The sequence below is a fragment of the Eptatretus burgeri genome, chromosome 10 (assembly GCF_056783735.1).
Source record: "Eptatretus burgeri isolate ZD-2024b chromosome 10, Ebu_testis_v1, whole genome shotgun sequence".
Classification (NCBI taxonomy): domain Eukaryota; kingdom Metazoa; phylum Chordata; class Myxini; order Myxiniformes; family Myxinidae; genus Eptatretus; species Eptatretus burgeri.
The window spans coordinates 73,190,253-73,215,638 of record NC_140970.1 but is presented as its reverse complement, the minus strand read 5'-3'; the positions used below and the strand labels follow the sequence as shown (position 1 = coordinate 73,215,638).

Here is a 25,386-nt window from a genome sequence, read left to right as displayed (position 1 = left end):
AAGATGGCACTCATTTTGCCAACCTCGTATGGATAACAAGCAGAGTTAAGCCCACCTGGTATAAATTCAACAGCCAAGTGGGATTTGAACTCAGGATCGCAGGATCCCAAGACGACCACCCTAACTATGAAGCCAACACCAGGCATTATTGACAATAGGCACTCGGCAAATGGCTTATGCACTCATGCAAGCACTCCAATTCAATGGTTGATAAGGAACAGTTGGCCAGGCTGTCGCTGCTTACCATGAAGGATCCCTTTAACATTAAAACCTGTCTTCACTATGCACTCAGCAATTAATGAAATAAACGGAATAATGAAATAAAATGACTTCATCCACAAAAGAGTGGCTGCTTGATGCAGAACAACCCTGGAGACATCGCAAAGTTCAATTGCCCGTGAAATAAACAGAAAATCTGCCATTTTGCCTGCTTGTCTGTGCACGTATCATGTGGTACATCGGTTTGGGGTCTGCGCAAATGTTATAACTTGTTTTTTGAAAACAAAACATCCATTTTTCACCAGATTTCCTTTGATTCCCTGGAGAGCACCTCCCGAACTCTCTGAAAATATAGACACAGATCTGGCAGATGCTATGGAAAGGCAGTCCCTCTGTGGAACAGGGCACAAGGGGGAGCAGGGAATGTATTAAATCATATAGCTCAATGAAGCTGGTTAATTTTTTGCACGTTCCTAAATTTTTTCTTCACTCTATGTAATTCTCCAAGCAGTAGAACAAGATAAGTTCAATGCTTTGGAAATTTCACATTTTCTTGTGGATCTATGGAGGAGGGAACGTAGTCTTGCTTGCTCTAAGTAAACAGGTATATTGACTCAGTTATAAGACTCGTTATTTCATTAAATTATCAGATTTAGCAACAGATTTTGACACTTATTTCGTCCGGATGATATCTGATCCTCAAAACCGAAATAATATTTCGATGATATACTTTAATTAGTCCGTGAGAGTAGATCGTGGAAAATCGTATCATATAATACATATCATACATCACTCCAAACTCCAAATTTGAAAACTATAGTAATTTCAAAAGCGATGTATACAGCGATTTGGAGCTATGATGAACAGGCATTCGATAATATGAGTGAGGAAAGTTAAAAACAAACTTTATTGTTAAGAAATCGTTGCGACCTGTTCTAAGTCACGGTAAGGTTGAGCAGGCCAAAAAGCATGATGGCTTCATACCCCAGCGAGGTTACCAAGGAAACGCCTTCAGACCTCAGAGAGCGAGGTGGTCGAAGATCGCCTGATGAAAGATATACAGTAATTAAATAAGGTTGTTAATTCTCTTCAAAAGGGGTGTTTTATTTAACCCAAACACCCAACTTTCAGTCATGCACTTCCTTGGAGTTTTCTTCATGTGCATGCAAAGTTTCAGGCTGCTAAGTTTTATGGTTTTGCAATTATGGAGCAGACACACTGACACAAACACACACACAGGAAACACACTGACACAAACACACACACAGGAGACACACTGACACAAACACAAACACACACACAGCAGACACACTGACACAAACACACACACACACACACACCTGCATAAAAACCATTTTAAAATTTCATCCTAGCCCATAATAGTTTAAAAGCTGATTTTTTTTACTAAGATATAGGCCCATACATCTGCCTGGTGTTGGCTTAATGGTTAGGGTGGCGGGCTTTGGATCTTCGGGTCTTGAGTTCAAATCCCACTTAGCTGTTGAATTAATACCAGGTGGGGTTAACTCGGCCTGTCATCCTTCTGAGGTCGGCAAAATGAGTGCCAGCATGCTGGTATACTGTGGCGGAGTGGCGACCCATCCAGGATTGCGTCCAATAGCCAAGGAGACTGCTGAGGCAGCACCGACACTCTGCACAGAGTATGGTCCCGATCTCCTCCTCTCCTCATACATAGGCATTAACATTTAACAAAAGAACATTATGAGCACAATAAATGAAACAAAACCCTTCAAGGAGTGTATTTTTTGCTGACAGGAATGGATGGGATTGCGGTAGATGTTTATGTATAGAACCTTTTAGTTAATCAGAGGGAAGTTGGTTCTATCGGCATGGCAAAACAAACCAAGGAATGGAGGTGAAGCAAGAGCAAGGGTTTGGGAAGAGGAAACAGATGAGTGGGTGGGGTCATCAGAGCCATGAGCTGGATGAATAGTGTTCAGCGTGACAAGGGTCAAAAACCTTATAAAAGAATAAAGAGAGACTATTGCATTAAAATTGGAGAGAAGGTGGATGATATAATTTGTAAATAAATATAACTTTATTGCGCAAAGAATATGAACCCATAGGTATCCATAATAATCGTTGTTAGTTCACTGTTGGTTTGGGGTGGAAAGGATAGAGCAAGAACAAACAGGGATAGGTCCGTTACCATTGCACAGGCTTGATGGGCCTAATGGCCTCCTGTGTTGAATTTTGTATTTCCTTGTGTAATTTCTTTGAAGAGTTCTTTTCCGAGGAACTTTCCTTGTAAGATAACTCATTTTTATACATCATACAAGAAAATACAAAATTAAAGCAGAAGGATAATACAAGTGTAACAAAGCCCAGAACAGAGACCATTTCTCTTATCCTCCATTTTCTCCCAACCCATGCACCAAGGAAGTACTGTTCATCAGAATATGTGCATTTACAATATGGAGCAGCTTTGCGGCATATCATTCAGATTATTCTGTAACACGATCAGTTTTGTAGGGCAACCTGGGTATGATCCAGAAAACCAATTGCACATCTCATCGTGTAGTTTATGACGTACAACAGATACATAGCTAATGCAAAAGCTTCTGATGATGTGAATAAGCATTGAGGAAAACCTTCATTAATCACCTTCCACTGATGTGATTATTCCGAAGTAAAGACTGCACTGGAAAAAAAAATTTTCCCTCTTGTCTTTCAAGATGTTTAATTGATACATGATTGGGAGAGTATTTTTAAGTTAACCAGTTCAAAAATATTGCAGCCATAGAGGTTTACCTGTAAGGAAATGTACTTCTCTCCATCTGCAGGCAGATCAGGTAAGGTGAGCGAGAGAAGTGAACTGTAGTTGTGGTATCAAACTGTACTTCAGCATCTGTAGTGACTTCTACGCCTTTCTTCCAATTTTCTGTCACCACAGCAGCTGTTGCCAGTACTACGACAGCACCTCTGAATAAGTGGCGAAAAGTAGGATAAGTTATACGTACATAATCAAATAGATTGACTGCAAACAGGAGATGAGGTTGCAACAGAGGATTTTGTGAGGGAGTGGGGGAGGGGGGGAGGTGAAAATATTGATGACTTGTGTGCTTTCACAGAAATGCATAAAACTCAATGTAAAAGACAAATGTGTTTGTCAGGATGTCTGGGGATAAGACATTATAGGGATTGCATACTTGCTGCTGATGACGGTTTTGGACTTCGCATTCCAAATGCTCACATCAATATTGCCCGTGATATCAATTCCAAGTGCCACATCTCCGTGGAGTATCAGAGTCAGGCCCGAGCCAAGAACCAGCTCCTGGTGCAGGAAAAAAACTATGCAATCAAAGGGGCTAAACAATTTCAAGGATCACATAAAACATGATTGAATTGCAAAAATGGCAACCACCAGTGCCACTCATATCATAGGTTGTGCCAACTTGTTTATTTTTGTTGATCAATTAATTATTTGGATATTTGCTGACTCATCTAAACAATAAGACAGATGTTTGTTTGTGTATGTGTCACCATTTTTCTCAGAGGTGACCAAACGGATCTTTGTCAAACCTTCAGAGGTTCATCAATGAGTGCTTTAAGAAAAAAATAACAATAAAAAATTCTAAATTTGGGATTTTAAAAATCGCTTTATAGTGCCTAATCCTTTGTAGCTATGTGAAAGGTGATATAAAGTGATCCATGACCCCATTCCTTAGTGGGTGCAGAAAATAATTTTAGGCCCCCACAAAAAAAAAAAAACATGGAAAAAAATTTGGCTGCTTCAAAATGCCGACAGGATTAGAACAACACCAGGCAATGCCGGGCACCTCTGCCACTAACATATGAAAAGTAAGGCAGTCACATACAGATAGGGACTAGAAAGTAACAGGATAATGGGCTCGCTACTCTTTTGCAAAATATGCAAATGCAAAAATGGCACTGAACACTTACTCCGTTGCCAAGTCTGTGGCTGAAAAATAAAAACGCATTGATTATAATTTGGCATGATTATATTTACAAGAACTTCTTTATTACCTCCACCACTGAAGGTGAAGGAGGTTATGTTTTCACCCCTGTCTGTCTGTTTGTTACTTGTGAAAATCGAAGATTTTTCAAGTATTATTGGTTCGTCTTGTGCAGTATTCTGTCTGGCTGTTTGTTTGCTTGAATGTCAATCGCCTACAGGTCACAATTTGAAACCGATCTTCACAAAACTTCACCACATGGTAGAGTTTGTCAGAAGCAAGAAGTCTATTGTCTTTGAGGTCAAAAGGTCAACAACTTTGTCAAATTTCTAAAATCATCAATTTTGATCCGATTCACTATAAATTTGTAAAGTATTTGCACAGCAGGTCAATTAATTCAACCACTAATTGTATTTGAGGTCAACATAGACCAAAGGTGAACAATTTAGGTGAGATTTCTAAAAACCTCTATTTTCATCAGATTGACTTGGAATTTGAAGAGGATTTATATTTCAGGTCACTGAATTCAACCAGACAATTATTCTTCAGGTCAAAGTCAACCAAAATGTCAAATTAGACCAAAGGTCAACAACTTTGGTCAGGTCAGGTCAGGTATGGGAGCATGTGCCAGAACAGCACGTCACTGCATCCACTTTCCGCCGGTACTCCAGGGGCCTCCGTCTGGCCTTCCCCCAGGCAGATGCCAGGCCCATCCCCATCTCCTTGAGATGATGGTCAACCTGCTGCAACCACGAGGCACGTGGTCAGCCCATTGGCCTCCTCCACTCATGAGACTCCCTCGCTGAGAGAATCTGGTGAGCAGGATCAGCGTCAGGAAAAAGAGCCACATGTCCATACAGCCGCAACTGACGCTCACGGACCATGTAGGTAACAAATCTCATGCGAGTCTCTCAGCAACCACTTGTTGGACACAAAATCTGAGCGGCGATAGCCAAGGATTCTCCGAAGAGACCTGGTACCAAAGGAATTAAGTCTCCGTCTCAGATCCTTGGTCAGAGTCCAAGTCTCACATCCATAGAGCAAGACTGGAAGCACCAAGGACCTGAAGACTCAGACTTTCGTTCTCCCGCACAGGTACCGGCAGCGCCACACCCCATGATCCAGTGAATCCATGACTCCCCAGGCCCGACCCAGACGTCTATTGACCTCTGACTCGCAGCCAGCAGAGATATGAATATCACTGCCAAGGTAAGTGAATCTCTCCACGACCTCAACATCCTCACCACAAACAGACACAGACAGGACAGCAGCATCCAAGATGTCATTGAAAGCCTGGATCTTAGTTTTGACCCAAGAAATCCATAATCCCAGCGACTCCGACTACTCATTCAGCACCTCGAGGACCCCCAAAGGGATATCTAAAGTCTCCGCAAAGATGACTGCATCATCTGCGAAATCAAGGTCCGAGATCTTGACATTCCCAAACAATGCACCGCAGCTTGCTCTTTCCGACATTTTCTCTAAAGGCGCTGTCACACCTTGACGATTTAGCCAGCATATGCCGACTTATGAAAAATTTGTCTAAAACGCTGGCACACGTCGAATATGTTATGGGTAAGTTTTGTATACGTTAAGATCACGCTGAAAAACACTGCCATACGTCGTAGTACGCTGGCTTTCATCGTTGTACTTTGCGGTTGTCCTCAAATTTTAGCATGCTTGAAATTTTATGACGTATGCCAGCGTATGACTCACACGTTCCGCTATGCTGGCCATAAGTTGTAGGCACGTTATGCGATCAATGACACACGTCGACACACGTTACTTGTAAGTTACTCATAAGTCGAAACACGTCGAGGTAATGATTAGCGTACCCAAAAGATATTTATAACCTATGAGTAACGTGTTACAGGCGCGTTATATGATCGTTGACACACGTCGAGGCACGTTATGCGATCGTTGACACACGTCGACGCACGTTACTTGAAAGTTACTCATAAGTCGAAACCCGTCGAGGTAATGCTTAGCGTACCCAAAACTTATTTCTAACCAATGAGTAACGTGCTTTGAACCAATGTGTAATGTACCTCCAACACATATTGACGTATGTAGACGTATTTGATTGACGTCTTCCGGACGACCACAGAACTTAATGAACGTGTTTCTAATTTACAGCTACCGTATAATGGCGTATTGGCAGCGTTTAAAAAAACAACAAAAACAACAATAACTTCCGATATTTCGTAACGTGCCGTTACGTCACGTCCGATTGCCTCTTCGGTTTGCTCATGTCTTATTCTAAGTTCCTCCTCTGTGAATAGTTTCTGTTTGAGGATATTGTCACGTCGACGTCGAAACTTAAAAGCAAATGTCCGAATATATTTTAAAATTCGTGATAGACTAAAAATTAAAAAAACAAAAAACAACAACAACAACAACAACAACAACAACAACAACAACAACAACAACAACAACAACAACAACAACAACAACAACAACAACTTCAGATATTTCGTCACGTGCCTTCAAGGAGCCAAGGAGAAAAAAAGAAAATGTGCCTTGACGGAGAAAATAAGTTTCGGGTATGCTAAACATTACCTCGACGTGTTTCGACTTATGAGTAACTTACAAGGAACTTGTGTCGACGTGTGTCAACAATCGCATATCGTGCCTTCAACTTATTCCCAGTGTAGCGGAAAGTGTGAGCCATACGGTGAGTACGTCGTAAAATTTTCAGCATGCTTGAAATTTCACGACGTACGAGACGTACCACGAAATATGACAGCAGACTTCATCGTTTTTCAGCGTGCTCTTAATGTATACATAACTTACCCATACCGTATTCGACGTGTGCCAGCTTGGTTCGGCAAATTTTTCATAGGTCGGCATACGCTGGCTAAATCGTCAAGGTGTGACTGCGTGGTTGACACTTTCAATTTTCAGGCAGTTATGATTTAAATTGGCGTGCGGCAGGTTTTTAACAGGCAACACCACGTGTTCGTCGGCGATACGTGCAGCGCGCTATGCCTAAGTTAAACTATCATTGGGCATAGGTTGTGAACGCCGACAACAGGCTAAGCATTCGTTGGTATAAGTTATCTACAAGACCACAAAACGTTCTGTGCCCGTTACTAATATGTTACGCATACGAACAACACGTTATCAACACTTTAAAAAATATCAAAATTTCAGCGTACGCCAACGTTTTACATACATTTTTATACGTTGCCATTGCTGGCTAAATCGTCAAGGTGTGACAGAGCATTAAAATCCAGTCCATACAAGTGTGATAAGTGTGGGGGCCAGTACACACCCCTGACGAACTCCAGTAACAACTGGAAATAAGTCAGAGATGGCACCACCACACTACACAGCACTCTCAGTACCAGAGTAGAGTTCAGACATCAGATCGATCAGTTTTGGTGGCACCCGACGAAGACCAAGAATCCTCCAGAGGGCATCCCGATTCACTGAATCGAACGCTTTACAGAGATCAACATAGGCTGCAAGCAGCACCTGCCGAAACTCTCGTCTGCATTCGGTGAGGACACGAAGAGCAAGGATACGGTCAATCGTTAACCTCTTTGGTGTAAAGCCTGACTGCTCTGGATGCTGGTTCTCAAGCAGGTGGTGGCGAACCCTATCAAGAATTATCTGAGCAAAGACCTTGCCTGGCACTGAGAGCAGCGTCACCCCTTGGTGGTTGTTGCAGTCTTGGCGATCAGCAACAGGGATTGTAACACCCTTGACATCCAACTCGACAGTTGGGGGATCAGCCTGGTACAAGCGCTCAAAGTAACCGGCCCAGCGGGCCTTCACTTCAGACTCCTCTGTCAAGAGCTTACCACTCTCTACTCTAAATGCAGTGCTCCGAGTGATGGGATTGGATGAATGCAATGCGCGAATTCCCCTGTAAGTGGGACGAGAATCACCTGTCCACAGGTGATGCTCTACCCCCTCACAGATTCCTCGCACATAGGCCTCCTTGTCCACCCTGAGAGGACGTGCAGTTTTACGCCTCAGCTCCCTGAACAGCTCAGCTCTGCCATTCAGCCTGGCCCTGCGACTCTGCTCAATGGTATCCAGTGTCCCTTGAGAGACAAAATTCTTCTTTGCCCTGCGGTGAGTTCCAAGACATCCACCGGCAACATCAAGGACAGTGGTCTTGAAGGCACTCCACAACTCTTCAGGACCCCCCAAAGCACCCAGACACCCCAAATGTCCACTCAGCCTGTTCGCAAACTCCTCAGCTACTCTCTCATCCTTGAGCTTGCCAACATCCAGCCTCGGCTGGGATGGTACCATTCTCCAGGATTTAAGGTGCAGCTTTAGAGTTGCTACAACAAGCCGGTGGTCAGTATTGAGGAATTGAGCACTCCGTTAGACCCTGCAGTTCTGGATCATCCTCCAGCGACCGTCAACGAGGACATGGTCAATCTCCTTTGCCACACCGCCAGCGTTGGAATACCAAGTCCACCAATGAGCTTGTGGGTGCTGAAACCATGAACCAGCCACCCTAAGTCCATGACTTCTTGCAAAGTCAAGGAACTTAGTGCTATTCTGGTTCATAGTTCCTGAACCATGGAGACCAACACACACCTCATAACCGTCCCTATCAGTTCCAGTCGATGCATTGAAATCCCCCAAGACTAGAAGTGTATCTCGTCTGGGGCACTGATCAACCACAGACTCGAGCGTGGTGTAGAATGTGTCCTTCATGGTGAGGTCACTCACCTCAGTCGGAGCATAGACAGAGACCAGGGAAATGACGCCTAATGAGTGACGAATCCTTAGTCTCATAATACGCTTGTTGACCGGTGTTACCTCAATTAACATTGGGGTCAGCTTATTGGACACAGCAACAGCAACTCCTTGAGTATGGTAACCATCAGAGTAACCAGACCATTAGTATGTGTAACCACCCACCATTATCTCGCCGCAATCCGGTCTCCGAACCTCAGAGAGTGCTGCAATACCGATGTCCAAATGCTTGAGCTCAGATGATAACAGAGACAGGTGATCATCCTCTCTTAGGGATAGGACATTCCAGGCACCCACCCGAAGGGACCGCCTCAGGTTAACCCAAGGAGACCGCCGTCTGGTGGACGACACCTCAGCACCACTCCGACACACTCTCCCGTAATCAAACCCAGGGATGTTACTCCGTGGTTTCCCTCCTTTCATCAAGATTGGGGGTCCCGAAGGCTTTGCCCCAATCCCGTCATCCGGTGAGCTGCCCTACGAAGGGAAGCTGCACAGGAGGTACTTTTTCTGGGTTTTCTGTTTTTTTTTGCGTTTTGCAGAATGAAGGGTTTTACGGTGGCCGGAGTGCAAATCCTGCCACCAACCTCCTAATAACAAAGTAACCTAACTGCAGGAGGACGTCCGCAGACAGTGTTGGGCACTAGATATGGATGGCCGTTGGCTCACAAGGAGCTCCTCCGCCCTTTGAAACTACAACAACTGGGGAAACTCCGGTGGAATTTCTAAAATCCTCAATTTTCATTCAATCGACTTGAAATTTGAAGAGGATTTGCACATTTGGTCATTGAATTCAACCACCAATTATTTTAAGGTCAAATTTGTTTTATGGATTTTGCAAGTGTCATGCTATTCAAGAGATCTTTCTTGTTACTTGAGAAAATCAAACATTTTCAAGTATATTAGTTGGTCATGTGCATTGTTACCCTCACCGAAGGAAAGGGCATTGCGTTTGGGTCCGCTTGTGACTTACGAAATCTTTAGATTTCGTGAGTATATTGATCACTTCCGTTTCTGTTTGTTTGTTTGTGTGTTTGTTTGTGTGTTTGTTTGTGGGCACGATAACTCGAGAACGGAAGAAGCTACCAATGTCAAATTACACCACGTGATTCAGGAGGGTGATGGCTAGCGCTGATTAGATTTTGGTCAAAATCGGTCAAAGGTCAAGGTCACAGTGAGGTCAAACATAATTCTGTAAATTCATGTGGAGAATTGGAGTATTTTTGCTTCGCTCGACGTTACGAGTTCGTTTTAACTTCGATTTTAATTTTGTCTTCGGTTTTTGCGATTGCTTAGGACGCTTAAAACTCGGTTGTCGAAATTCTGGTAAAATCGGATGTTTTGGAGACGTTTTAAGAGTGTATAAAAAATATTTCACTCGCGCATCACGGGTCGTCCCATGATGCAATGCGCTCGAGCAGAGGCGTCGTTGTCACGTTAAGGTTTTCCATGTGCGCTGACGGTGTTTTCGATAAAGATGGTGTTTAAAAGTCATTTTTTTATCCCAATAAAGGTTATCGTCGCATGCCTGACTCGCTGCGCCGTCGGATTATATAAAGATTGTTGGTGGATGGCCGAATATTATGGTTTTGTGACTTTAATAAAATAATATTGAATAATTGCGTGGAGAAATGGAGATTTTTGCTTCGCTCGACGTTACGAGTTCGTTTTAACTTCGATTTTAATTTTGTCTTCGGTTTTTGCGATCGCTTCGGATGCTTACAACTCGGTTGTCGAAATTCTGGTAAAAATCGTATGTTTTGGAGACATTTTAAGATTGAATAAAAAATATTTCACTCGACGCGTTACGGGTCATCACGTGATGCAGTGCGCTCGAGCAGACGCATCGTTGAGTCACGTAAAAGTTTTCCGTGTGTGCGCTGACAATGTTTTCGATAAGGATGGTGTTTAAAAGTCATTTTTTATCCCAATAAAGGTTATCGTCGCATGCCTGACTCGCTAAGCCATCAGATTATGTAAAGATTGTTGGTGGGTGGCCGAATATTACGGTTTTGTGACTTTGATAAAATCATATTAAATAATTGCGTGGAGAAATGGAGATTTTTGCTTCGGTCGACGTTATGATTTTTGATGGTTTGGTACAGAATCATCGTAGAAACTTCTGGTTTGCGTCGCTACCTTCTCTAGAGACAGCTTTTATTAGACAAGGTCAGAGGTCAAGTTGACGATTTCGTAAGTACCAGTCTATGACTGCTTGTTTGTTTGTTTCTCCGCACAGAACTTTCGTGTTTTTCTCCGTAAACGTTTGTCAGATTGAGACTAAATTTTCCACCATAGGTGCGACTACTCATGTAGAATGTTGTAATCATAATTATGACGTCATAGGGCACATGTTGTGGCAGCCATGTTAGAAAAACAGAAAAACTTTGGACCTCTGTATCTCTGAAACCGCAACAAGGAAAAAATTGAAACTTGGCACATGGCAAGTGCTTGTCATGGGGAATGTGTCATTTTCTTCGGACATCATAGGTACATTCGTTATGATGTCATAATTGCATATGAAGAACGCTACATCTGATCAGTATGAAAAATTTTGAGGGTCATCTAGGGACAAAATGGTCCACAGAAAAATATTTGATTTGATCTCAAGTAACAAGAAATCACATCGGTCACGTGATTCGGCAGCCATATTGTGTTTTTTTAAGCCTTCAAAAATCTTCTCTGAAGTGGCTGAACAAATTGAGGCAAAACTTTACACATATGACTGCTATCCATGAGGAACAAAATGTTTACACACATGATGTCATCGGTCACATGGTTTTGCAGCGATGTTGAATTTACACTGAAACCTATAAAAAATCTTCTCCAGAACAGCTGGACAGATTGAGGAGAAACTTCATACAAATGTCCCCCAAGCATTGTATGTACGAGTTTGTTAAGGAATAATTGATAGGTCACATGGTTTTGCAGCCATATTGGATAGAGGAAAAATATTAAATAATGTTTTATCTGGATCTGCTTAACTAATCGGTGAAACTACAAAATTATGATCTCGTCCTGATGGGGAATATATGTTTTAAATTTCAACTTGATTGGACGTATGGTCTGGCAGCCAGAGTTATATTTTTTTTGATCTGGTTCTTTTTTATTTTTATTGTTATTTTTATTTGAATAAGGCTCACTTGGCTGTGCCTGGATGGGTTTGAGGGTAGAGGAGAGCAGGAGATTGGGAATATACTCTGTGCAGAGCATTGGTGCTGCTTAAGCAGTCTCCTTGGCTATTGGGCACAATCTTGGATGGGTCGTGACTCCGACACAGTATACCAGCAAGCTGGTACTCATTTTGCCGACCTCGGAAGGATAACAGGCCGAGTTAACCTCACCTGTTATTAATTCAACAGCTGAGCGGGATTTGAACTCAGGACCCTCGGATCCAAAGCCTGCCACCCGAACCATTAAGCCAACACCAGGCATTGTTTTATGAATTTCACAAGTATTGTGCGATGCATGACATCTTTCATGTTTGCCTGTTAGTTTGTGTACAGAATATGTCAAAATGTTGTGGATGGATTTGGATGAAATTTGGTGGACAGGTTGGGTGGTGGTGTGGTGGACTAACCCTAACAGCAGCACCAACACCATCAAAATGTGGTGTGACAAGAAAGCATTGATTCAATGTTGGTGAAGATCCAAAACCGGATACAATAATTATTTTTTAAATGATTCTTCACCATTGAGAGATAGGGCCAAAAATTATATATATATATATATATATATATATATATATATATATATATATATATATATATATATATATATATATATATATATCACGCTATCTCAAAAAGTTGTTTACAAATTCAGACAAAACTTGGTGGACAGGTTGGGTGTGTGGCAAGGCCAAATGAATCCGATTTTGGTGAAGATCTGAATCCAGATCCACATCAGAGAATTTTTAAATCTTAAAAGTGATTCTTCACCATGGGGCCAAAATAATATATAGCATGATATTTCAAAAAAATATTGGGCTCGATATGTTCTAGTGGATCAGGCATTGCATGTCAGAGGTATGCGCTCTACCAAGTGCCCATCTAGTTTAATATGCGACTATCAACTTCATTCATGAGTTATTACAAGTGGGCAGACTGAGTTGAGCTTTTTGTCATTGCAGGATACAACACAACTTATTCTGCATTAACTCCAGCAACAATGGCTAGTGCATTGGATTCAGTAAAGATGGGCGGTGGAAGAATCTGCCAAAACAGGAAAAGTACACCTCAATGATTATGACAGAGGGTAAGTGTTTTGTCAACAGAAAGAATGTTATTCATCTTAGATTACAGCTGATATGAACTTTATCTCATCATGCTTGAATCTTCAATAATCCAATGTTCTTACTGTTTACAAAGCCTTTATTGAAAACAGTACAGATTCAACCTGGTAGATAATATCCAAGTATTGTCAAAACAAGCAGAAAGACCTGGAAGATGAGTATCCCATTCAAAAGGTCACAAAAAGGGTGAGACTATCGCACAAACTTCAATCAAGATATCTGATAACAGAACAAGTTAGGGTTCTAATGTAGGAATATAGTAATATAATACATCCAGATAGACTGAAATACTTGTTCCAGGAAGAAGACTATTTAGAATATTTTCAAAACTTAAGGTGAAAGAAAACAAATCATACATGTAAATGAGTTGTAGTAAAGGACAGAAAAACCTGCCCAAAAGAAAACAAACAGAAAAAGAGGGATGATAAAGAGTGAGCTTCTTATTCATTACACCCGCTGATGCTTCCATTAAGCAAGTCAGACAATATTTGAATGAAGAAATATTTTACCAATGACAATGAAGAACCAATAAGGGTTATTAAGAAAAGCAAAAGTGGAGCACCAAGCTTTCTCAAAAGCACTTCTTCTTTTCATATGCAGCACAAGGCTGTGGGATAGCATCACTGGCTGAGGGTGGGCCATTGATGCAATGCCCTCTGTATGTTAAGGCAAGGATTTGGAATATAGTGAGGGTGCTGGCGATAGCTTGCCTTCTCTTTGCAAAGGACACTGTGGGACTTTAACACTAACCAATTAATGCTGGCACATGGGATGGTCACTTTAACATCCATCCAAGGGACAGCACACACATTGTTGAATCGCCCTGCCTGTGAAACACCAGGATGATAGTTTAAAGCTGAGCCATGATTTGAACCCAGGCTAGACAGCTTAGAGGTGAGTGTGCATACGTCTCGGCCATCCTGCCAGCCCTTTGAAGCACTGGCAAAGTACAAGTAAAATAGAACGAATAAATACTTTTACATGTGAAGGATAGTGTTGATATGTGCTGGCAGACAAGTAGAACAATGGATGAAATCAACAGAACATTGATCGAGGTATGCTAATCAACATGGGAAGCAAGGAGAAGCTGACGTTTCGGGCATTAACCCTTCATTGGAGCAAAAGGGCCCGACTAATGCACAACGCCCAAAATATCAGCTGCTCCTTGCTTCCTACGACAGGTAGCATACCCCCAATCAATGTTCCATTGATTTCATTCATTGTTCCAAGTAATACAATTTTATGTCTTGACTTATCCAATGCATCCCACGATAGCCGATTGAAAAATAACAACATAGTAATGTCGAGCAAACACGGAACCTCTTCTGTTCCCCACCAGTAAATTAAACTATTGCTTCAACAATTATAAATTTTGGCTGTCACCTGAAAGAAAAACAAGAATAGCACAGAATGTTACAAAATTACATTTCCCACTAAAATCAAACACCATCATGACGACTGACTTTGTGGAAAAGATCCGTGGTTGGGCAACAACTGGGGAAACGAATTCTCCTCTTCCTTTGTGACTGTCTCCTATACCTTTCATTTCACTTTTTCCATCCTCTCTTTATGGATGTCTTACTACATTCCATATAGAGGAGCTAATTGAATGGAATTTTTGCGGTGGTTGAGGCTGATGGAGGAGCTTTTACATACTTCACATGCTGGACAAGGACGTTAGGACATGTGAGTGTTCTTTTACGGGAATTACATTAACACAAGACATCGTGTGTGGGACTCTCGAGTCTGAGACCATCGCACTTTTGCTCCGACTCACGGTAAGTCAGGCCAGATTTATGTCAGGTCAGATCAGATCAGATCTGTGACTTGCTTCAGGTACCATGTAAACCTGTACTAACCTGTTTCATGGTCGGATTGCCGGCAACTAAACCGTCTCCCCCACCAAGTTTTTTGGTGAGGAGGGTGTTTGGATATGGACACCCAGCAGGATTAAAAACAAAACCTGTCAAAGGGCGGAGGAGCTCCTTGTGAGCCAACGGCCATCCATATCTAGTGCCCAACTGTGTCTGTGGGCGTCCTCCTCCAATTGGGTTACTTTTTATTAGGAGGTTGGTGGCAGCTGTTGCTGACCCTCCAATCAACTGTGGTCCACCTTAATTTGTGGAAACACAGGCTGCGGTGAACCAGTTGAAATGAGGTACAGCTCCAGGGATCTGTGTCATCCATGCTGAGCTTCTCAAGGCTGGTGGAAATGCTGCACTCGTGTCGTTGCATGCAGTTCTGTACTCTGTGTGGAACACAGGCATCATCCCAACTGACTGGAAGAGGGGCCATGTTGTCCCTCTCTGGAAAAGGAAGGGTGATCGCCAAGACTGCAACAACTACCGAGGGGTGATGCCAGGCAAGGTTATTGCTCAGATAATTCTTGATAGGGTTCTCCACCATTTGCTTGAGCACCAGCGTCCAGAGCAGTCAGGCTTTACACCAAAGAGGTCAACGAATGACCGTATCCTTGCTCTTCTGGTCCTCACTGAACATCGACGAGAGTTTCGGCAGGGGGTGCTTGCAGCTTATGTTGATCTCTGTAAAGCGTTTGATTCAGTGAATCGGGATGCCCTCTGGAAGATTCTTGGTCTTCGTGGGGTGCCACCAAAACTGATCGATCTGATGTTTGAACTCTACTCTGGTACTGAGAGTGCTGTGAAATGTGGTGGTACCATCTCTGACTTATTTACAGTTGTTACTGGAGTTCATCAGGGGTGTGTACTGGCCCCCACACTTTTCAGCACTTGTATGGACTGGATTCTGGGGAGGATGTCGGAGAGATCAAGCTTCGGTGCATCATGTGGGAATGTCAAGATCTCTGACCTTGATTTCGCAGATGATGCATTCATCTTTGCGGACACTTTTGATATTCTTTTGGGGGCCCTCGAGGTGCTGAATGAGGTGTCGGAGAGGCTGGGATTACGGGTTTCCTGGGTCAAAACTAAGATCCAGGCTTTCAATGACATCTTGGATGCTGATGTCCTGTCTGTGCCTGTTTGTGGTGAGGATGTTGAGGTCATGGAGAGATTCACTTACCTTGGCAGTGATATTCATGTCTCTGCTGGCTGTGAGTCAGAGGTCAATAGACATCTGGGTCGGGCCTGGGGAGTCATGGATTTACTGGATAATGGGGTGTGGCGCTGCCGGTACCTGTGCGGGAGGATGAAAGTCCGAGTCTTCAGGTCCTTGGTGCTTCCAGTCTTGCGCTATGGATGTGAGACTTGGACTCTGACCAAGGATCTGAGATGGAGACTTAATTCCTTTGGTACCAGGTCTCTTCGGAGAATCCTGGGCTATCGCTGGTCAGATTTTGTGTACAACGAGCGGTTGCTGAGAGAGACTCGGATGAGATTTGTTATCTGCATAGTCCGTGAACGTCAGCTGCGGCTGTATGAACATGTCGCTCGTTTTCCTGACGCTGATCCTGCTCACCAGATTCTCTCAGTGAGAGAGTCTCCTGAGTGGAGAAGGCCAATGGGCCGACCACGTGCCTCGTGGTTGCAGCAGGTTGATCGGCATCTCAAGATGTGGATGGACCAGGCATCTGCCTGGGGGATGGCCAGACGGAGGCCCCTGGAGTACCGACGGAAAGTGGACGCAGAGACGCGCTGCTGTGGCGCATGCTCCCATTCCTGACCTGATGGTAAGGCCCGAAACATCAGCTTCTTTTATATTTATGGTGGATCAATTGCCATTTAAGGTATTTCCTTTCCTATTTGTTTTGACTTCTCTTGCCACCCACGCAGATCACTAATTTTGTGCTGAAAATAGCGATTACATTCTTTGAGATCGTAGCATCATAAACGACATTCTCAGTTGGGAACATGAAACAGGCAAAGCCAAATCTCTACGATAAGAGAGATGTTTGTCTGTCTGTCTGTCTGTATGTCTGTATGTGTATCGCCATTTTTCTCAGAGATGGCCAAACGGATCTTCGTCAAACTTTCAGAGGTACCTCAAAGAGTGCCGGGAGTGTTTTAGGCAAAAATAATAATGACATACCCAACTTACTGAAAGTCGTAATGATAAACTTTCCATCCAACTTCCCTCGACTCATGCAGTCTGTGTGTTGCTATCAATAGAACACTCTCCCTGCCTCTCCTCTCATCTCCCAACCATGGCTACCCCGAGGCAGTTTTGGGTCAAATATTGTTTCTCATCAACAGAACAACCTCTAATGTTCCGGTGAAATCCTCTCTTCCTTCTTGCAGATGACAGGACAACAAACTACCAAAGCAGTTTCCCATAGTTGTGGATTATGTTGATTGGCATTCCCAGCAGAAGTTCAGAGCAGGAATTTCAAATTTTGGCCAAAATGCCAGAATTCATTGGGTTCCTTATTACTTTTTTAAAGGAATGGTGAAATCTATAACATTCCTCAGGAAATGCTAGCAAGCAAGACAGCCATCTTAATATAACCTCTGAACAGACAGTGTACTTTACATGTGTGGTGAAGAATCGTACATTTCGTCAAATAGCTTTAAAGTTAGATCAATCAGGAATACCATATTTAAATATATATAATTTACAATGAGCATGCAGGTATATATAGTGAAAGTGAAATACTGTACACAGATTACATATTACATCCTGTGCCTGGTAAAAATCAAACAATGAGGAAATGTCGAAAATGATTCACTTCCTCCATGAAACTTAAATATCACAACTGCCATTAATCAGGAAAACCAGATGAAAAGTGATTAAAAAGCAACACGTTTGTCTCACTTGCTGATGACGAGATAGACTCAGCAATCCTTTGACTGCCGTTGTAGGTTCTCCGGTTGATGACCAGATTTTGGAAAGCAGGTCACCGTAACCGCGGAAAAATTCAACAGGTTTAAGCTGGACACCAAAAAGCAATGCTGACATGCGTGCAGTTGCATCGGTATCCTCTCCCCCAGCATCCAAACCCTCACCAAAAATGGACTGCAGACCCTCAGCTTCCAGAGTCACCTTGGGAAAAAGTCAAACCATCAGCTGCTGGAAATTCAGAAATTGTGGCAAAGAAGTTTTATAGCTTCATATTATTTTGTTTCTATCTTCACAGTTGTTCTAGCTTCACAGTAACTCCTTTGTTGTGGCTCACATTCGAATAAAATTCTGAGACATGTGTCGCAAGGTTCAAAAGCTATAAATCTACACTGATAAATATCAGTGTGTGTGTGTGTGTGTGTGTGTGTGTGTGTGTGTGTGTGTGTGTGTGTGTGTGTGTGTGTGTGTGTGTGTGTGTGTGTGTGTGTGTGTGTGTGTGTGTGTGTGTGTGTGTGTGTGTGTGTGTGTGTGTGTGCGCGCGCGCGCATTGTTCATAAAGCATAACATATTCTCTCTGCTAACTCTCTTCTCTTCTCTTCTCTTCTCTTCTCTCCCCCCCCTCTCTCTCCCCCCTCTCCCTCTCCCTCCCCTTCCCTCTACCCCCTCTCTCTTGCCCCCCTCTCTCTCTCCCCCCTCTCTCTCTCCCCTCTCTCTCTCTCTCTCCTGCCCTCTCTCTCTCTCTCTCTCTCTCTACCACCCTCTCTCTCTCCCCCCCTCTCTCTCTCCCCCCTCTCTCTGTCTCTGGAAATATCCGGACGGTGGTTATGTCTGGATGGTGTTTGTATCTGGATGTGTCCAGGCGGTATTTATGTCTGGAGGAGAGTTTGTCTCCGGACTTGTCTGGACAGGAGTTTGTATCCGGACCGTGTTTACAATATGACCAGTAGAAAATGGATTTCAGCCATTATTTTGTTTCTATCTTCACAGTTATTCTATGGAGAATCATTTTGATGAGACGGTATGAATTGTAAGTAATGCTCCATTGCATGTCTACCTTCCCTTCCTCTCACCTCACACTGTCTTCCCTTCCCCCACCCACTCCTCGCTCCCCTTCCCTCCTCTCTCCTTTTCCCTCCACCTCTTCACTCTTTCCACCCACCCCACCCCTCTCTTCCCCCTCACTCTCTTCCCCCACCCCACCCCTCTCTTCCCTCACCCCACCCCTCTCTCCCCCCACCCCGCTCTTCCCCCCACTCCTCTCTTCCCCCCACCCCTCTCTTCCCCCCCTCTCTCCTCCCCACCCCTCTCCCAGGATTATGTCTCACGGTAAAACCGCATCATCCGCAAATAACAACCATCCATCTGCCACCCAGCCGATTGTTCCCGCTAATGCAAACCATTCAACCAGAAGGCACGTGATGTGATTGGTGGGTAAATTGAAACATATGCAGTGTTATGAGCATTCCCACGATCTCCAATGGTGTAGGACTATGTCGAATGGAGAGCGGGGGAGTGCTTGTCACACTCCAATTGTTTCAATTTACCCAACGATCACATCACATGCCTTCTGGTTGAATGGTTTGCAATAGTGGGAACACTCATCTTTGTAGCAGACAGACGGTTGTTCTTTGCGGATTATGCGGTTTTACCATGTGAGACATAATCCACGGCAATGCTCACCATAACAGTCAGGAGGTACATCTGATGGATATATATGTACATATACTTATATACAGTATATATATGGATGTCCCTTGTGGACTGTTATACCAGAGTAACATTGAGAATAATCTCTCAAGTTATGTAAAATCCTCCAATGGTTCAGCATCTCAAAAAGTCTCGAACAGTCTAGTCTCACACTGGCCTTCACGTATGAGGATTTTTGTCAATAACATTCATAGAGGTGAAAGGTGTATCACTAGCATGTTAAAACCTGTTCATTCAGGCAAATTGGGCTCGTTAGCTTTGGATGGCACCTCACCTCGGAGAAGAAAACTTTGAATTAAAATCTGCAGCTGCCTTGAGGTTCAGATTTAGAACCTAAAAGGCGAAGGGTTTACCAGGGTAAAGACAGCAATATTTCTTAAAGGAGGTGGTGTTTGCATTTGCAAACCCATTAGTAACCCTCGGACAAGGTGTGCTACTCCATTTTAGCCTACCAATCAGGGTTACGTGAGGCCATGGCAGCAGGTGGTAGATGGCCATGGAGGTTGCTGACACATATTGCCAGTCATGGCTACATGGCCTTGATGCTAGGTAGAGGACTCTCTCATGGAGGCAATGACTAAGATCACCCATCTAGTATCGACACTGCCTGGAAGAAGGCAATGACACACCACTTCCATAGATGAAGAGCAAAGTGTTTTGATGAGTTGGACCAGCAGGAATGATAGCACTGGATAAAACCAGCAAGGAAATACAGTTTCTAAGGTCACCAGAACTGAAAGTTGAACTCTGAGCTTCTCAAAAGTCCACAGAATTCTGACATGGAAAGCAAGGTCAATGAATAATGGAAAGTTTGATGTAATAAAGAGAGAGAGATGAAGAGGATAAGAACCGAAATTTGACCCATAAGTCAACTTCAATGGACTAGTTTGGGGCAGTTTCAATCTGAGGATTATACAGTGTTCATTTATGGTCATAAAACTGAAAAAAAATGGACTGGCAGTAAATTACAATAAGAGGATGGCACAGTCAATATTGGGACACATCCCAGTCATTGATAGGTTACCATCAGTGTGGTTGAAAGGACATCCATCATCATTGAGATATATATGCACCAACTTCTGCAGCAGATAAAAAAACATGTGGAGGAATTTTCTGATAATGAAAAGATTCAGGAGCTGGTCGAGCAAGTGCCTAAAGGGGATGTTTTTATTATTATGGGAGACTTAAATGCAAAAATTGGAAAAGCAGGAGTACCAGGGATTGTAGGAAAGCACGGACTTGGTATCCACAATGAACCAGGGGAGCGAATGCTGGAGTTATGTGGAGAATTATCTCGTAATTGCAACTACATGGTTCAAACAACCCAAGCATAGACTGTACACATGGACTTCACCTTATGGGCAACATAGAAATCAGATTAACTAAATTTATAATTAATAGAAGATGAAGAACTGCTGTGCAATCTGCCAACACATTGCTAAGTGCAGACTGTGGACAGATCATGAACTCCTTGTGGCTCAACTACGAGTCAAACTGAGAAAGGTGAAAAAAATTTAAAACTCCAACCAGATATGACTTTGAAGATGTAACTAAACAATTTGCAATAAAGGTTAAAAAAAAGATAACATTTTGCAGATCTGGACTTGGTTGACAGAATGCCAAATTAATTGTGGTAAGAGGTTCAAGACATTGTAAAAGAAGAGGCCAAAAACAACATCCCAAATGCAAGTGGAAAGAAGAAGGCTAAATGGCTGTCAGAAGAGACAAAAAGTATTGCAGACAGAAGAAGAGAGATGAAAACCAAAGGTTCATGAAGAGAGGACGTGAAGCAGCTAAATGCTGACTTCGCCAACGACAAGCTAGGAAAGATGAAGAGAAATATTTCAAAGAGGCACACAGAGAGATAGAAAGTGACAACAGAGCAGGAAAAACAAGAGATCCTCTTTTTTTTTTTAAATCAGAGAGATCACAAGAAAGTGTCTGTCGAGGATTATGTCCTGTCGAGTAGAACAGGGAAAGATCTCACAGAAGAAACACAGGTGAAAGAAAGATGAAAGAACTACACCTGAACTCCATACAAACAAGATAACAATAAGATGGCAACCTTCGAAGAAACATAATGAGCAAAAACCAGCAGTGACATAATGAGAGGTACGTCGAGCCTTGAAATAGCAAGCAAATGGAAAAGCACCAGGTACTGTCGAAATTCCAACAGAACTCTTTCAGGTAGTTGGGGAGAGGAAATCAAAATTTTAACAGCTACCTGTACACAGATATGTAGTGGGATTGTATGGCATAAACAGATGTAAGAAGTCAGTCTACATACCATTGCCAAATAAAGGAGATACAAGAGAATGTTCAAAGAGCCGAATCATTGGCTTGATTTTGCATGTGAGCAAGATTTTACTCTATTGGTATTCGAGAATGCTTTGGTATTTCCAGTTGCAATGTATGGATTGAGTCATTGACAGTGAAAGACAAAGAAGGAAAGAAGATTGACAGTTTTGAAATATGGTGGTGTTGACTAAAAGTTAAGAATTCCATGGACTGCAAGAAAAAATGTCTCTGATAATTATCGACCTCAGTTAATTTTAGAAGAGTTTACACTAGTTATGAGAAGCAATGGTGTCAAACATCCTGAGGTACGACCGTACCATCTTGCTTCTCATGGAGCAGCAGAGTACATGATACAAAGTGTCAAAGATGTCCTCATCAAAAGGATGTTGGATCCAAATCCCAAGAAATGCCAATTATCATTGGACCACAAACTGGCAAATGTTCACCTCCGCCACCGAAGGTGAAGGAGGTTATGTTTTCACCCTTCTGTCTGTTTGTCTGTATACAGGGTATCTCAAAAAGTTGTGGACAGGTTCGGTGTTTGACAAGGACAAACTGATTAGATTTTGGTGAAGATCCGGAACTGATAATTTTTTAAGTGATTCTTCACGATTGAGAGATAGGGCAAAACCGATATATAGCACGATATCTGAAAAATTTGTGGACAGGTTGGGTGTGTGGCAAGGAAGAATTGATTCGACTTTGGTGAAGATCCAAATCCAACAACAAAAATTTCTTAAGTGATTCTTCACCATTGAGAGATGGGGATAAAAATGATATATAGCATGATATCTCAAAAGTTGTGGCCAGAACAGGTCAAAAAGTGGTGTCGCAAGGACGAATTGGTTCGATTTTGGTGAAGATCCAAATCCGTATCTGGACACGAGAATTATTTATTTTTTAAAGTGATTCTTCACCATTGAGGGATCGGGCCAAAAACGATGTAGTACTGTATGGCATGATATTTCAAAAATGTATTGGGCCCGATATGTTCTCGTGGATCAGGCATTACGTGGCAGAGGTATACGCTCTTCCGAGTGCCCTTCTTGTTTGATAATATATCGGAATACGCCTCACACTACTACTGTGAGAACACCGGCCAATATAGTTCTTTAAAGGTAACCACTTACAAGGTTTACTTTGTTGAAACCAAATTTGGCACAGTCGGTAAAATAGAAGCAATTTTAGAATGAGTGATAGGATTGGGGTTAAAGAACAAAGTGTAAAGCTAAATCAGGAGGTCTCATGAGAACGTCAGAGTGAAAGCCCATCACTATAAATGGTTGAAGTGGTTACCAGTCGGAGTAGTGAAAATATTTGGGCCTCACATATATTTAGTCAAGATCTTGGGTCATCATAAGATTAGGTTTGTCAACATTGAGCATATCTTGCTTTTGGATTTACAAGATGATGATAGTTTCGGTGAATCAGTTCATTCTGATAAATCAGACAGAATGGCAACAAGTTTTGTACCATGCATCAATTCAGAGCTGGTTGTACCAGAAGTGAGTCCAGAAGAAAGTCAGAATTCAAATAATGCAGCATCAGACAAATGTACAGACTGAAAGTGTTGAGAGTGCATGTGCAGGTCAATGTCAGCTTGGGAAGAAACGAGTTCACCTCATGCTCAGCACAGAACGAGTACAACTCCTTCAGGTGCTCAAAGTTCTAATCAAGACTCAAGATAGATGATATCCACTTCAGAATCAGAAACCAGTGGTTAAGCTTAACCAACAAACCTGTAACCAGTAAACTGAATATTTAAACTTGTAAAAACCTTAAATCATGAGTCGTTAAACTTGGGCAACTTCATAACATATAATGTAAGCTATTTCCATTTCCAAAAAAAAAAACATTCACTTTCTGGAGGGAAGGAGGCACCCACCCCCTCCAGATCTCCATTCCATCCCATATCTTCACTCTCCTACCCTCCCCCAATCCCCCACGCCATGACCACAATAGCTGCCAAACTCAACGTATTGGATGACCACAACAGCCGCCAGAACTCAATCTACCATTGAAAAAGAAATCCTTGATCCCACACCTGTGATACTAGTAGAGCATCTCTGTGGCCTTGCAGAATGACATCCATATTACTCCTCCTCATAAGGCCATTGGTGGAAAACAGGATGTCCAAGTTGTAGGTGATATTGCTGGCATTGGCCTCTGAGTGTGAACCACGCACAAAACGACCTTGTCAAATGTGAGCTCAAGAATAAAAACAACTAGCCGTGAACTGTTACCTTCAATCATTCGTCATGTAAATTGTAATCCTCACGTGCATCGAGATGCAAATTCATTTGTGAGAAAAGGCAATGAGCAGGAATACAATATCGCTTACACGTGATCAAACTTTTGTGAATGATGTTCAGTGACGTATTTAGGGGAGCCAATGGCTACAATCCACAGACAACGTAAAGGAACTTATGGACATTGATTTGCCGGTTCTCTAGCAAACTAAAATTGCGTGTTCATCATATTCTGCACAATGACGTTGATTTACACTCAAAATTAATTCAGCTTATTTTTGCAGGATGGAAGCACAGCATTAAATAACAAATACACATTTTACTTCTTCTTTTGATTGCATATGACAGCTTTTGTCGGGTTACAACTATGCCGCTGATGCTGTGCTCCTCTACCAGAACACTGGTACTCATTTTGCCGACCTCAAAAGGATGAAAGGCTGAGTCAACCCCACCTGGTGTTAATTCAGCAGCCAACAGGGCTCATACTCAGGACCCTAAGATTCCAAGCCCACCACCCTAACCACTAAGCCAACACCAGGCCTTAGGCACATTTAACTGAATAGCAGGAATAGGAAATAAGAGTGTTTGATATCGTAGTTGATCATAAACGACTTCTTGTACATATATTTTTCGACATTTTTTAAGACAGTGGAAGAGCTGTCACACATACACAAACATCTGTTGATCTCGGGGGAAAAAAGCTTCTCGTAACACACTGGATGCCAGCGGTGCCATCTCGCGACAGTGATTTTCTCTGTATAGTCAGTGGGGCATTTTTATGGAGAAATATCACTTCTCTTCCCGCCACACCACCACCCCCACCTTACCTCCAACCACCCCTCCCAACAGATGTCAATCTACAAGATACTGAGCATCAAATGAGGACGCAGCATGTACTATTTTCAAAACCTTTCTTATGACTCAGCCAAGGTCAGAATCAAACCGCTCACCTCCCGGACTCACCGCTTCCCTCCACGTCAAGTATAATAACATCAACTATTGATTATAATGAAAATGGCTTTGCATATAGAGGTGGATTATACAATGCCGGCTTATGGACAGGCCTTATCTTTTCACAAATAGTTTCTTCACCATTTTGAGGGTCGTTTGAGTGACGGTACCCAAACCTTTCATAAGGTACAAGGAATTGGAATAACCAGCTGATTACACTGAACAACAAATTTCAAAAATTTTTTTTTAC

The 25,386-nt window shown here is 42.7% G+C and overlaps 1 protein-coding gene and 1 long non-coding RNA gene across 9 annotated transcripts in view; one reads left to right on the top strand and one right to left on the bottom strand.

The window, feature by feature from the left end:
- LOC147018866 (microsomal triglyceride transfer protein large subunit-like) overlaps window positions 1-25,386 on the bottom strand; it is a 121,336-nt gene that overhangs the window by 13,887 nt on the left and 82,063 nt on the right. For 6 of the 7 annotated variants that reach the window (XM_085898968.1, XM_085898971.1, XM_085898970.1 and 3 more), the window contains 4 exons: window positions 23,981-24,102; window positions 17,905-18,132; window positions 3,390-3,514; window positions 2,992-3,162 (listed from right to left, as the gene is read on the bottom strand). In XM_085898968.1, the coding sequence (XP_085755094.1) occupies window positions 2,992-3,162; window positions 3,390-3,514; window positions 17,905-18,132; window positions 23,981-24,102 (646 nt within the window). The remainder of the gene's footprint in view (window positions 1-2,991; window positions 3,163-3,389; window positions 3,515-17,904; window positions 18,133-23,980; window positions 24,103-25,386) is intronic. The other variant, XM_085898975.1, reaches the window with a different exon arrangement.
- LOC147018867 (uncharacterized) lies at window positions 10,287-25,244 on the top strand. 2 transcript variants are annotated; one of them, XR_015062559.1, is made up of 4 exons: window positions 10,287-10,330; window positions 13,012-13,136; window positions 18,919-18,958; window positions 25,035-25,244. It is a non-coding gene; the product is annotated as an uncharacterized LOC147018867 (long non-coding RNA). The 2 variants fall into 2 exon arrangements; XR_015062558.1 differs by lacking the exon at window positions 18,919-18,958.